This window comes from Bombyx mori, chromosome 28 (assembly GCF_030269925.1).
Source record: "Bombyx mori chromosome 28, ASM3026992v2".
Classification (NCBI taxonomy): Eukaryota; Metazoa; Arthropoda; class Insecta; order Lepidoptera; family Bombycidae; genus Bombyx; species Bombyx mori.
This window is the reverse complement of record NC_085134.1, coordinates 2,049,075-2,063,475: the sequence shown is the minus strand read 5'-3', so window position 1 is coordinate 2,063,475 and position 14,401 is coordinate 2,049,075. Positions and strand designations below refer to the sequence as shown.

The following is a 14,401-nucleotide window of genomic DNA, read 5'->3' as shown; positions in this document are numbered from 1 at the left end:
TTCCAGGCAGTAAGATTGAACTCTGCTCTAGCGAGAACCGTCTAGTTAAAACTTCGTTCAGACTGTAAATTTAGAAGTAACAGCAAAGAGAAGATCTTCCAGCGGATGATATTGCGTAGTATAACAACGGCCCAAATGTTATTGTTTGGAACTTGTTTATATGCAAGAATGTAAATGTCTTACCGAGATTTAGGAATTTAGATTGGTAGGCAGCGGCTTGGCTCTGCCCTTGGCATTGCTGAAGTCCATGGGCGACGGTAACCACTCACCGTATGCTCGTTTGCCTACAAAGGCAATAAAAAAAATAAAAAAACCCTAATATCTTGTCTTCTATGATGTTTAACGCTACATAACCTTTTGAACGTCAATCCAATTGTTCGTTTACATAGCCCACAGAACTTAGAAGATCGGCACACATATTAATTTCTTGAATTTGAATAGATTTACCGTAAAATAAGAATTGGTAACACAGTGCAACTTTATAGTATAAACTGGATTAGGCAAAGTAAAAAAAAAGGTATCTTAATGTATCAACCTAAAGATTTAGTTTAGGTCGTCGCAGTTTTTGTTTTTGTTTGGTGGATGAATGGAAACCTTCACGTCCGCTTGGTGTTTAGTGTTTACTAGAGTCGATAGACATATTCCCATGTACGTGGCTGTCGGGAACTACATAGCCGATCCTGTGGACCAAATGGTAAACAGTCGACGTCGCCCAAAACACGTCATTTCGGATCCTCCCGATCCACTAACGGTGATTTTAGGTACCTCAAGCACAAGTCATCGTTCTCGTCGGACCCGTCGCTTGCAACGAAGGGCTCGGCGAGTAAATTAACCAACAGGCACAGCCCACTGAGTTTCTCACCGGATCTTCTCAGAGGCTCGCGTTTCCGATCCGGTGGGAGATTCTGCTAAGGTAGGGTTCGTGTTAGCAACATCGTCAGCTCTAAGCTCCGTGTGCTCACCTACTAGCTCGGCGAATCTAGAATAACCCCTCGAGATTACTAGAATAGGTAGGAAAAAATAGTCATGTACTAATAAGACATGATATCAAACTGTCAATTGTATTGCACAAGGGGTTTCCCATCCGGTAATAAAATCCGTATTCATAATATTATTGTTACTTATTTTGCGTTAGACATAGAAAAGAAATTTAATAAAATATAGATAATATTTAATTGCATCGGTCCGTAGTTTTAGTAGACGCACTGGCGAGACTTTTTGGCGCTCGGCTCAGTTATATTGGAAAACTATCTGTGTGTACATGTAACAAAGAACTAAGGGATGTCCCATTAGGCTTGGCATGCGTACCGGCGACGACATTGGTATTTCCTTCTTTCATGTATCTTTTACAGTTCTTTGAAATAACCATTAGCGTATTATGTTAATTTCCAAACGTATTTATGGGCACAAACACCACTATTGACAATAATTAGCATATAGTTTAGTTTACTCTATGTTATTGTTTATTTATTATTAAAAAGATGAAACTGTTATTCTACCATATTTAATAATTAGCAGACACTGTTTTGATGTGAAAATGTTCAGAATATGTTTAATGTTTATATTATTGTTTAAAAACACAAATGACTGTGTAAATAATTAAATATTAATAAAACATAAATATTGATAATAATTTATATTATAATTAACAGTAATAATTTAATTATGTATTGTAATTGTTATGCAAATCATGTTGTTGACACTATCTATTATAGGCTGGATAATAACAATGTTAGTTTATATTAGCTAAAAGTAATTTATGTAAAATAAATTAATGTCAGAATATGTATTGTGAATACTAAGCTATATTTTGTGAATTGTTTCGCAGTAATTACATTTGTTTGTATAAATGAAGTTGTAGTGGCTATAACCATCACAAGATAGCTAGCTAATTGTGTAGGAACTAAGACGCGGCTTTTTGTAATAAACAATAGTAATGTTAAAATTTATGTAAATCGTATTATATTTTCATTGTAATAGACCTTATGTGTGAAAGCCCTGGCGTAGCGCCGACATATTTATTAAGCAGAATTTCTATTGTAGTGAAAGAAATTACTCTCCTGTTAAATGAAAAGATTGAAAGACGTTTTTGTCGAAGTACAGTTTTTTTTTTGTTTCAGTTTTGTCTCTCCCAAAAAAATTATGTTCAAGATGTTTAAAGAATAATTAAATCGGCCATGGCGTTCTAGGGATAAGCTTAGCAACGAGAAAGAATTTTAATATTCGTTTAAATAGATAACTAGTGACACGTCCCGGCTTCGCACAGGTTAATCCAAATATATCCTACATATAGTGCATATTTTCCTAAGCTTCGTATTAAAAGCTTTTACGGCCCGCCTCCTTTTAACTGGGTATTAGAGCCTATGGACATCAACAACGTAAACGCCGCCACTAATCTTGAGAGAAGAGTTTGAAATCTCAGTTTTATAGCAGGTACAACGGCTACCCTGCAAAGCTAAACGCATTAATGCTTCACGGCAGCAATAGGAAGGGTGATAATACTCACTCCTACGCGTTCATTACAATTTTTAATATTAAATATCTTCAACGGTGATTTCTTGTTCTTAGTTGTTTTTTGGTGTGCAGTGTATATTCTCTCTCTCTTTCTTTCTCTTTCTACCTCTCCCCCCCCCCTCTCAAATCTAAGGGAATGTAAGTAATTAGAAAGCGTTCTTACTCTATCAGCAACTCCACCAGGGAGGACGCTCTTGACCACCACTCCCGAGGACCGTCCCCCGACAATGCCAAACGCCAAGCCGGATCCATCGTTGACTAGTTCCACCACTTCAACTTGAGCCCATTCGCCGAATACCTGCTGTAATACAATAACCTTGAAACGGTGACATAAAATATTTGACTTCTCCAATTTTATTTGTTTAATAAGTCGTATTGTTTACTGGCAGGAACTGGATGAGAGAAGCCGAGGATCGTGCTCAGTGGCGAACAATTGGAGAGGCCCATGTCCAGCAGTGGACTGCTATAGGCTGATGATGATGATTGCCAATGTTCACGGTCGATGCTGTCTATTTCCTGTCATTGGCGTGCCAGGATATAAGGCACTACTTTTGCTTAGATTCAGTCTAAATTTATTCACGAACCTCTATAGCCAACACCGGAGAATAAAATTAAAAAGGAGATAGTTTTTATTTAATACAATCACTCACCATGATGCGCTTTATTCGCTTTTTGCTGCGAAATTTGCGCGGGCGTATCTCCAATCAGCTGACCTTCTCCGCCATGTTTGATTCTCACTGACAGCTGTCACGGAAATACCCGAGAACTTCAGAGGAGGTCGCGAAAGAAGATCCAATCGTTACGTCACTCATTCTTTTATTGGTCTTTAATTTAAAAGCACTAGATCTTTCGATGAATTAACTTCGTTGTATTGTTTTCTGGAACAAAGAGAGAGAAGAAAATAATTTACACATGTAAAGCAATAATTAGTAGAAGAATCAATCTTAATATGATGAGTGATTTTTTCATTACTTTTTATTTATTTCCAACGAGGATGGTCATAACTAAAACTAAATATAGCTTATGGATTATGGCCCTGCCACAGAATTTAGGGGACTCTTTTCAAACCTCCCTTAAAGACGAATGTGAATCGCATTTCGTGGGTATCGCGAACCTATTCATTTTAACTCGGCTTGCGAGCTTACGGGGAATGAGGCCGAACCTCATGAGAGATTCCGCGACTAGGCCGCGCGTGGTATGTGGGATTTAACGGTGTGCAGATGTTGAGAGCAGACCGCAGGCCCAAGGATGTTTTAGGGCCCTACCCACCAAACGACTCCCTTTACACTCTCTTACCCGACCAATCTCCGCCCGCCTGGGAGGCTTTACTAATATCTGCCCTAAATAGAGCAGTAAGTACTACGCTGAATCTACCACCGGCTCGGAATCGCGACTCACTGAGAAGATCTGGCGAGAAACTCAATGAACTGCCCCCATTTCAACCGTTAAACAAAACAATTGACACTCCGATCTCATTTTTCAAAATGCGTGGCCGGATTCATATCGGTGACCAGTAAACAGTAAGTTATTTAACCTATCGCAAAGGTTATCGGTCGGTTATTTGTGTATCAACTATTAATTAATCAATCTATCATCCCACAGACGTCCACTGCTATATGCCTCCTCGATCCTCGACCGATCCTGCGATTGCGACATCCAGGGTATTATCTCAGTCCACCGTAAAGCCATCCACACTACGTCTATCGGTACTCAATCGCAACTCGAGAATTTTTATGCTCCAGTAGCGATTCTTCTAATCATGTCCCCTGCCTACTGACAGTTCAGCATCACAATCACATAGGACTATATCGGTTACCATGAATAAGTCGGACTATACCGATTTTCATGAACAATTATCATAAACTATACATCAATACGTGAAGCAAAAACTTTGTAACCATTTTTACGAAAATTGCGCGGACGGAGACGTATGAAATTTCTCATACTTATAGAGAATATAGAGAAGTAGTGCAGAATGCTAATATCTTTTTAATTTTTTTTTTATGAATTAGAAGAGTGGGCGATCTCACGGCCCACCTGATATTAAGTGGTTACCGGAGCCAATAGACATCTACTAGATAGGTACTACCACCCTTCCTAATTCTGTCGTGAAGCAGTAATGCGTTTCGGTTTGAAGGGCGTTGTAACTATACTGGGACCTTAGAGCTCTAACGCACTCCACCAAGCTACAGAACGGGATCGATGGAGAAAGCTAGTTGATGGAATCGGACGGACGTCACGATCCTCAGCAATCAGGGTCCGATTGAAGAGAAAGGGAACTCTTATCTCAAAGTGGGTGTCGGAATTTACGTTGTAGATGTCTATGGGCTTCGGTAACCACTTTACATTAGGTGAGCCGTGAACTCGTCCACTCAAATAAGCAATAACGATAAATAAAAATTTCAATGTTGTTTTCTTATTATATCACAGAAAACACAATTAAGTCCTTTATTTTTTATTCATTCTTAAATACTCCATATCATTATATACATATTATATATTAGTAGAAATCTTCACAAAGCAATCACGTGCATTATTAACACTGGAGTACATTAGAATTCAATGTTAAAAACGTAATTAAGTGAAGCCATGAGAACAAATGCTATAAATTCACTCAATGTCAAACGGCAGAGAAAATTGTCAGATAAGGTTTTGTGTCGTGGCCTGACGTCACCCCAGGGTTGACCGCTTCATTTTCAATAAGAGGAATATTACAGCTTTATAATCTAAATTACATGGCATCAGCAATGACGGAATTGTATAATTGATTTTGCTTTTTATATTCCTTCATTTATAAGAGTATTAAGCGGTAGGCAGCGGCTTGGCTCTGCCCCTGGCATTGCTGAAGTCCATGGGCGACGGTAACCACTCACCATCAGGTGGGCCGTATGCTCGTCTGCCTACAAGGGCAATAAAAAAAAAAAAAAAAAACTTCATTACTCCTTCATTCTTCATTTCTTTATTTCTTCATTTATTTCTCTACTGGTGGTAGGACCTCTTGTGATTCCGTAAGGGTAGGTACCACCGCCCTGCCTATTTCTGCCGTGAAGCCGTAATGCGTTTCGGTTTGAAAGGTGGGGCAGCCGTTGTAATTCTATACTGAGACCTTAGAACTTAAATCTCAAGGTGGGTAGCGCATTTACGTCGTAGATGTCTATGGACTCCAGTAACCACTTAACACCAGGTAGGCTGTGAGCTCGTCCACCCATATAAGCAATAAAGAAAAAGATATCAAATTCGCCGTTCAATATATGATAATAATATCATATATACTACAAGAATCATTTTATTTACGAACACCCACCATTTCACATGCATACTATATTGGTACCAATTTTTTTTGGTATATTAAGACTGATATAGCCATCACGACTGTCTAGCAAGAAGGTCTGGTAAATATGCAATTTAAGGTAAACTATAAAGTCTTGTAAACGACGACAGATATAATTTAATTAAAAAAATAACGACAAACCACCTTGAGCAGAGTCTGGTTTCTTTATCTCTTTCTATCACAAGCGTATGTGTTCATTTTGTTTATTAAGACGATTTTATTTGCTCGGTAGAGATGTTTGTTTTTATTTAAAGGAATCTCTGGTGACATTGATACACGAACGCAAATAAAACTCCTAGAAGAACTCCTTCTAACTCCAAGAAGCCAGATTAATTTGAAACTTTTCACTCATTTTTCACACTTTTATTGGTGGTAGGACCGCTTGTGAGTCCGCGCGGGTAGGTACCACCGCCCCGCCTATTTCTGCCGTGAAGCAATGATGCGTTTCGGTTTGAAGGGTGGGGCAGCCGTTGTAACTATACTGAGATGTTAGAACTTATATCTCAAGGTAGGTGGCGCATTTACATTGTAGATGTCCATGGGCTCCTGTAACCACTTAACATCAGGTGGGCCGTGAGCTCGTCCACCCATCTATGAAATAAAACAAATAAAAAGGTTAACTTCCGTATACGCACCCGGAAATATTTATAAGGTGAACTGAAACAAGTGTTACCAGAACAGCAATAAATTTGTACTTATAAAGTTTCGTGGCGCGCTGGCAACCCTTAATGCTGTGTGATTCTCGGCACGTACTCGCCCGGCCCCATTGCGATATCAATGCCGAATGCGACAAACAAGCTAATTTGCTAACGCCGGAGTGAATAGTAATGCATGTTAAGAAGGCGACTACTTCATTAATAATAGGAATCCGTAAAATTCAATACTGTAAAGCCATTGATATTTTTCGAGAGCACGAAAAAGATACCCGTTGAATTTAAAAAAAAAATATTTTAAACAAAACGTTTACAAAAAAAGTTAAATTAAAAAAAATATATTAAATGTGTGGGATGTTTAAACGACAAAGGGAAGATCTTCCACCGAGCGGGTGATATTGCTCAGTAGACCGACGGTCCGAATGTTGTTGTTCGGAACTTTTATATATGCAAGCTTATCTTGAAAATGTCGTAAGCGAGATTCCAGAATCTGTCAAATATCTTGCGTTGTATGTTGGCTACCGCCACAAATCGGCACACGTCGATGACGTAATATTCATTTTTTTAATTAACATATTGGATTTCAGGAATTCGATTAATCATAGATGATTTTTATTTATTATATAATAGTTATTACAATATCGCGTGCCTTACCCGATTGAGTAGTGAGATGCTACATTATCCTCATGAGAAATAAGATATTCGCAACCACTGACCCACAATGAAGACATTTGATTTGATTAAAAGTCAAATCAAATGTCTTCATTTCGAGTATTTTCACGAATGTGATGGGGGAAAAAGGAAAAGGCCCGGAAATATTGTTTGAAAGAGATTTTTGCACGACAGCTACGTATTTAAAGTTTAAATTTGGAAAAAATATCATAACAATTTTTGGAACCTCTGGGTCTGCGGAGGGACTTCGGTTCCCTTTGTATTTTGTACCGTATGTTCCACGGGGAGTATTCTGAGGAATTGTTCGAGATGATACCGGCATCTCGTTTTTACCATCGCACCGCCGGCACCGGAGTAGAGTTCATCCATACTACCTGGAGCCACTGCGATCATCCACAGTGCGTTTCCAGAGATCTTTTTTGCCACGTACCATCTGGCTATGGAATGAGCTCCCCTCCACGGTGTTTCCCGAGCGCTATGACATGTCCTTCTTCAAACGAGGCTTGTGGAGAGTATTAAGCGGTAGGCAGCGGCTTGGCTCTGCCCCTGGCATTACTGAAGTCCATGGGCAACGGTAACTACTCACCATCAGGTGGGCCGTATGCTCGTCTGCCTACAAGGGCAATAAAAAAAATAACAAAAAAACTTCTTCAGTTATCTCAATGGAGTAAACTTTATTGAAGTTCAATTAAAAACATCGAACTGTTGATGCTAATACCAAATAAAACGCACCTTTAATTACAAAGATAAATGTTGCGTATTATGTAGCTTAAACTAAATGCGACCGTCAGTGCAAAAGTGGCCTAACCCACTATTTTTCACATTCGCGCTTATATATTGCAATTTATTTAAAACATAATAAATTTTGATGCAAAACCGGCCTATCCCTAGTCTCACCCATAGAGAACAGATGGCTTTGTAAAGATTATCTTTGGCGCGTATTGTTTTTGCCTACGAAGCAATGTAAAAGTAAATCCCAACCTCATTATCTCCATACTAACTATAAGCTTAGGACACTTTTGCGCTGACGTCCTCAAATAGCCTTGTACTCCTTTATATATAACTCGATACGAAAGGCACTAGACTCGAATCGACATTAAAATTCCGAGAGAAAAATGAAAGATGGGTGGACGAGCTCACAGCCCACCCGGTGTTAAGTGGTCACTGGAGCCCATAGACATCTACAATGCGCCACCCACCTTGAGATATAAGTTCTAAGGTCTCAAGTACGGTTACAACGGCTGCCCCGCCCTTCAAACCGAAACGCATTACTGCTTCATGGCATTATGCATAAAAATACTTTAAATCAATACAAAAACATAACACACACTATCATGTATTTGACACACACACACACAAACACGCATTTATACTCTTTTGTTTATTGTCAAAGTTTGGTTATTGTTTAAATTCTGTGGTCAAAATGAAAATAGATTAGTATTGTTTGTCTTTAATATTATTTGTTTATAGCGTAGTCTTAGCGAAATCTGTGTTTACCGAAATATAATAGTTTGACAATAGAACCTTAATAATGTTCAAACTTACAATTTCAATTAATTATAGTCTGTATAATTAAGTATATACAATGGCCGCCCCGCCCTTCAAACCGAATAGAAACGCATTACTGTTTCACGGCAGAACTAGGCAGGGTGGTGGTGGTAAATTGGTATGATTGTTTCAATTATCCGAAGAGTTTATTCTAATTAATACGGACGGCCGTGTTTTACTTTCGTCTCTGTGATCCATACTTAAATATTTGTGAAGTACTCTAAAATTTATATGCATATTTCATGCGTATACACCTGAAAAAGAGAGTGATTTATCACAACGCCTTATCTTATACCTTTAAACGAACAATTCTTGTATATTAATATACATATAATCTGAATCTCGGAAGCGGCTCCAACGATTTTCATAAAATTTAGTATACAGGGGATTTTGGGGGCGATAAATCGATCTAGCTACGATTCATTTTCAGAAAATGTTGTTCTATTCGTGTTTTCAATAATCAACTCTTCCCGACATCTATTGGCGAATAATAATACTATTTTTTCTTAATTGAGGGCAACTAACCGCTTTAAAGACACAACAAGATGGCGTTATCCAAAATCGAGCAAAGCTCGGTCATCGTCTACTCATCAGTTAAGCTGCGAGCACGTATACTCGTAGCTCGAATTCCAAGCTTATCAAAAATCGACTTACAAAAGCAAATAACATAAGAGTCGACTATTATCAAAGCCGGCAATGTGACTTTTGGATAATTATTGGTAAATCAGAAAAACGAATTATTGACTTTGTATTCCATTGGCAGTCACAAAACTCTTCTGAACGACATCTTAGATAAATAACAGGTTAAGTATTAACCTTTATTTAATGCAGGTTTTGAATCGTATTCTTTGAAGGAGACGATTATATTCAAATCAATCTGTATTGAAATATCAATAATTTTTTTTTGTCCAAATGCACAGATTGCCACCTTTGATAATAGACGACTCATAAGTTATCTCGTAACAAAGTCATTCGTGCGTTCCCCAAGAATTTCCCTTCTAAAGAACGACTGAATTATTTGAGTTGAATGTTTTCGTGTCCCCCTCTGAACGTAGCGAAATTTTCCCTGGGGCTTACAAAACAAAAATAATGTTACGTCATCTATTCTTGAATTGGTGAAACTTTGTGTTACCCACGGAATCGGGCTGTTATACGGGTTCTGGATATAGCCTTTTTTAAAAAAAAGTTTTAAACCACAAACGTGTTGTCGCGACGGAGATCGAAAATGGACTAAGGCTAATGGGAATTGTAGTTTACTGCTGGCCACTAAAAGCACTGACTGAGCAGGGAAATAGGGATGTGTCAGCAGTAAAGGGTACAGGGCCGTCTTATAACAGGGCGAAGGGTTCGAGTTATGTAGCGTGACAAATAATTTTGGGTTGAAAACATTTTTTGTTGTCTTGTAATTTATTCTTGTATTACTGGAGTCCTTTGTTGTTATTTTATCCTTCCTATAAAAAATAAGACAATGTTGGAGAATGACTAAGTAATCTTGAAGTAAAAAGCAGAACTTTTTATCCGGAAACCTATATCAGACATCAGAGCCCTGAAACTACGATACTTTAAGACAAATATTTTTTTTGTATGGAAACTAGCGACATCTGGTAGCGAATGCCCCTAAGCTTATATGTTAAACACATAAAATAAAAAAATAAGGCGTCCGGTGCATTCGTATGTAGTGATGCACCGATGTTCGAATCCCGCAGGCGGGTACAAATTTTTCTAATGAAATACGTACTTAACAAATGTTCACGATTGACTTCCACGGTGAAGGAATAACATCGTGTAAAAAAAATCAAAACCCGCAAAATTATAATTTGCGTAATGACTGGTGGTAGGACCTCTTGTGAGTCCGCACGGGTAGGTACCATCACCCCGCCTATTTCTGCCGTAAAGCAGTAATGCTTTACGGCAGAAGTGTGAACGAGCTCACAGCCCAACTGGTGTTAAATGGTTACCGGAGCCCGTAGACATCTACAACGAAAACACCGCCACCCCAATTTAGATATGAGTTCTAAGGTCGCGGTATAGTGCAATGACTAGCCCACCCTTCAAGCCGAAACGCATTACTGCTTCACGGCAGAAATAGGCACTTGGTGGAATGGTGGTACTTACCCGTGCGGATTTACAAGACGTCCTACCACCAGTAAGACGTTAATATTTGATACAGAATGCATTAGGGCGAAGATTAAACATTTGAGAGTTATGTACCTACGCCGCGATGTAAGTCGGGTTTGAGCAAAAGACACATCTAGTTCAAATCGGTCACTGAATGAAACCCATGATGGGAACTGCCGGTTTTAACTCATCAGAGTTGAGACTTAAATCTCATGTCTCACAAGGTGGATGTTGCGATGTTATTAGCAATGTCAATGGGCTTTGGTAAGTACTTAACACCAAATGAACTGTGATCTACCTTTTTTTTTATTGCTTTTGTAGGACGACGAGCATACAGCCCACCTGATGGTAAGTGGTCACCGTCGCTCAAGGACGTCAGCAATGCCAGGGGCAGAGCCAAGCCGCTGCCTACCATTAAGTACTCTCCGCAAGCCTCGTTTGAATAAGGACATGTCATAGCGCTCGGAAAACACCGTGGAGGGGAGTTCACTCCAAAGTCGGATGGTACGTGGCAAAAAAGATCTTTGGAAACGCATTGTCGATGAACGCAGCGGCTCCAGATAATATGGATGAATCCTGCTCCGATGGCGGTAGAAGTACCTTAGCAGTAAAGAAATTTTCGTGGCATTTCCATGCAGTAAGCCTGAGCGTTGCTCCGATTGAATATAAAAAAGACGTAAAGACGATCATCTCAAACAAATTTGAATTTAAAAACATCGTTCCATAAGATAAAAATTAAAATAACAATAAACATGACTGAACGAAATCGAATAGCTAGCAACGAAAATAATCTGAATGTTTTGAAGTCGTCGTGGCCTAAAGGATAAGACGTCCGGTGCATTCGTATGTAGCGATGCACCGGTGTTCGAATCCCGTAGGCAGATACCAATTTTTCTAATGAAATACGTACGTAATAAATGTTCACGATTGACATCCGCGGTGAGGGAATAACATCGTGTAATAAAAATCAAACCCGCAAAATTATCATTTGGGTAATTAGGTACTGGTGGTAGGCGGTCTTGTGAGTCCGCACGGGTAGGTACCACCGCACTGCCTATTTCTGCCGTGAAGCAGTAATGCGTTTCGCTTTGAAGGGTCGAGCAGTCGTTGTAATTACTGAGGCCTTAAAACTCATATCTCAAGGTGGGTGGCGGCATTTACGTTGTAGATGTCTATGGGCTCCAGTAACCACTTAACACCAGGTGGGCCGTGAGCTCGTCCACCCATCTAAGCAATAAAATATCTATTTAAATCGACATTCATATGTAAAAGATTGACTGTTCTAATTATCGGTTGTTTTCTGGCACCCCATGAACTTCGGTTCTATCTGTGTTTTCTACAGTAAGTTACATTCTATGTAGGAATTCAGGGAAATCATTTTAAAAGACCATCCTGCTTAACACCACCCCCGACGAAGCGAAGCGCTGCGTTCATCTGAATTTACGAGACTGAACAAAAAAATCCTTAGAAAATATAAATTAAAATTTGTCGTAACAATTGAATATACAATTTTATTTGTTGTGGGAACAAGTCTTGTTTTTTTTTATTAAAAATTTCCAATGTACTTCAGTAGATATTAACACTGAATGTTTAAAAAAGCATTAATCTTTACAGCTATTTGAAAATTTTAATCTGTCAAGAATTTTCTTGAATAAAAAGTCGGCTCGACGCGTTAATTCATGGACATCAATTAAAAGAATACTAAATATATTAATACAAGTGATGTATGTACCTATATATGTGTATATAAGAAAACTATATAAATGTTATTATTGAAATAGTGATTATGTACAATTCCCAATCTATGCCTTTAAAAAATTGTTATAATGTACTTAATTAAGAATATTAAATGAAATCCAAGAATCAGATTAAATGAGTCAAGAAAGAGGACAAGAAAGACCCAAATCCAATACGAATATTGCCTGGTTCTTGTTTTGCTCGTATCTACTCTTTTAATCTTTCCTCTGTGGTACATGTTTTAATTTTAAACGTCTGACTTTTAAAGAAAACTCTAAAGAAAATATCCACTAGGTGTTCGCAGCGTTTGAAATTCGACATTAATCACTGACGCCGCAAGACTTAAATTCATTTTACGTATTAAATTTTGGTTTTGTGAGCTACATTTTTTCTTGTAGAAAATAATAGTTTTCAAATTTTGATATATTAATAATTGAAATTTTTAAGGTTTCAATAATTCACTATGTAAATAAATACCTTAATAAAGTGTAATATTGTTTTCGTTTTTTTTTTGTACTAAATTCCAGCCCTTCCTTTATTTACTTAAATTACTTATAAAATCTAATTTTACATAAATATTAAATACATTAAATTAAAATTTATCGTGTCTTATTTTTTATGACACCTGCATTTGTAATAAAAACTACTGATATGTTGTTATTAACTCCGACCACAGTCTTAATATATTGAATCAAGAAAAAATATAGGAAAAAGGAAAATTTATGAACTAGAATTATTCAAAGGCTGTTTCGTTAAGTTATTCAAAAATTAAAATACCCAATATACATTTAATATCGTCATCATGTTAATGAAAGAGATTTAATTCCCGAATTAAATGCTAATGGCTTCGCCCTTTTTAATTTACATAATCCTGAAAACGTCAAGAGTATTTTGTTAGACAAAAACTATGGCATCGGCGACAAAAGCATTCGTTACAGCTAACTTATACAAAATAATTTTCATATATAGATAATTTTTACTTTACCTCTGTGGACATTCGATGATCCGTAAAACTCCTTTTGAAATAACCGCTAATAATACGAACGGAATGTGTAATACGGTTTACATTTATTAATTCAACATTACATTATATCTGGCTACGTGTTACAGTGGGACACGTGCAAACGCGACGACCGCGGCGCTGTACTGGGTGATGCCAAATTTGACATGCGCTGAGGGAAATCGATGGCGAAAAATTCAACGCATAACGCCAAGGAACATAACTATAATTTTATGGTATTTTCTTTTTTGACGTTCCAATGTCAGTTTTTATGGACATTATATTATACGGTCAACGGTTTTTTGTGTTGGTTTCGTTGGGCAGAAATATTATTAGGGGTTTGATAACATAGCGTAGGGAGTACCCCTCTAGTGACGATATCTTGTTTTATTACTGCACTATAATTATAAGTAATTAGAACAGTGGATCGTGTTTTTTTAATTGCTTAGATGGGTGGACGAGCTCACGGTCCACCTGGTTTTAAGTGGTTACTGGAGCTCATCTTCTTCTGAGTCGGTCTCTTCATTGCTGAAGGTCGTGTCTAGTCTGAAGTGTGGACCACTCGATGCACAATGCTTCCCCACGTCTTCCTGTCCTCGGCGGTCTTGATAGCCTCGGTTATTCGCAGGCAGGTGAGTGTTTTAACCAGATCAGACCAGCGGGTAGGTGAGCGTCTGCGTGATCTTCTCCCGTCAACCTGACCAACTACCATCAGCTTCTCCAAGTTATCGGGGCCTCTACGAGCGATGTGGCCGAAGTACGCGAGAATACGTTGGAAGTAGATAGCGGACAGCCTTGTGGAAATACCGAGCTCCTTAAGAATGGACA

General features: G+C 38.2%; 1 protein-coding gene across 1 annotated transcript in view; it reads right to left on the bottom strand.

Annotated features, from left to right (window-relative positions):
* The window catches only part of LOC101740701 (uncharacterized), a 186,290-nt gene extending 172,567 nt beyond the window's left edge, over positions 1-13,723 (bottom strand). The window contains exons 1-3 of the mRNA XM_012696631.4: positions 13,559-13,723; positions 3,165-3,392; positions 2,678-2,815 (exon numbers count right to left, since the gene is read on the bottom strand). Of these exons, the coding sequence (XP_012552085.2) occupies positions 2,678-2,815; positions 3,165-3,167 (141 nt within the window). The 5' untranslated portion in view covers positions 3,168-3,392; positions 13,559-13,723. The remainder of the gene's footprint in view (positions 1-2,677; positions 2,816-3,164; positions 3,393-13,558) is intronic.
* Between the last annotated feature and the right edge of the window lie 678 nt (positions 13,724-14,401).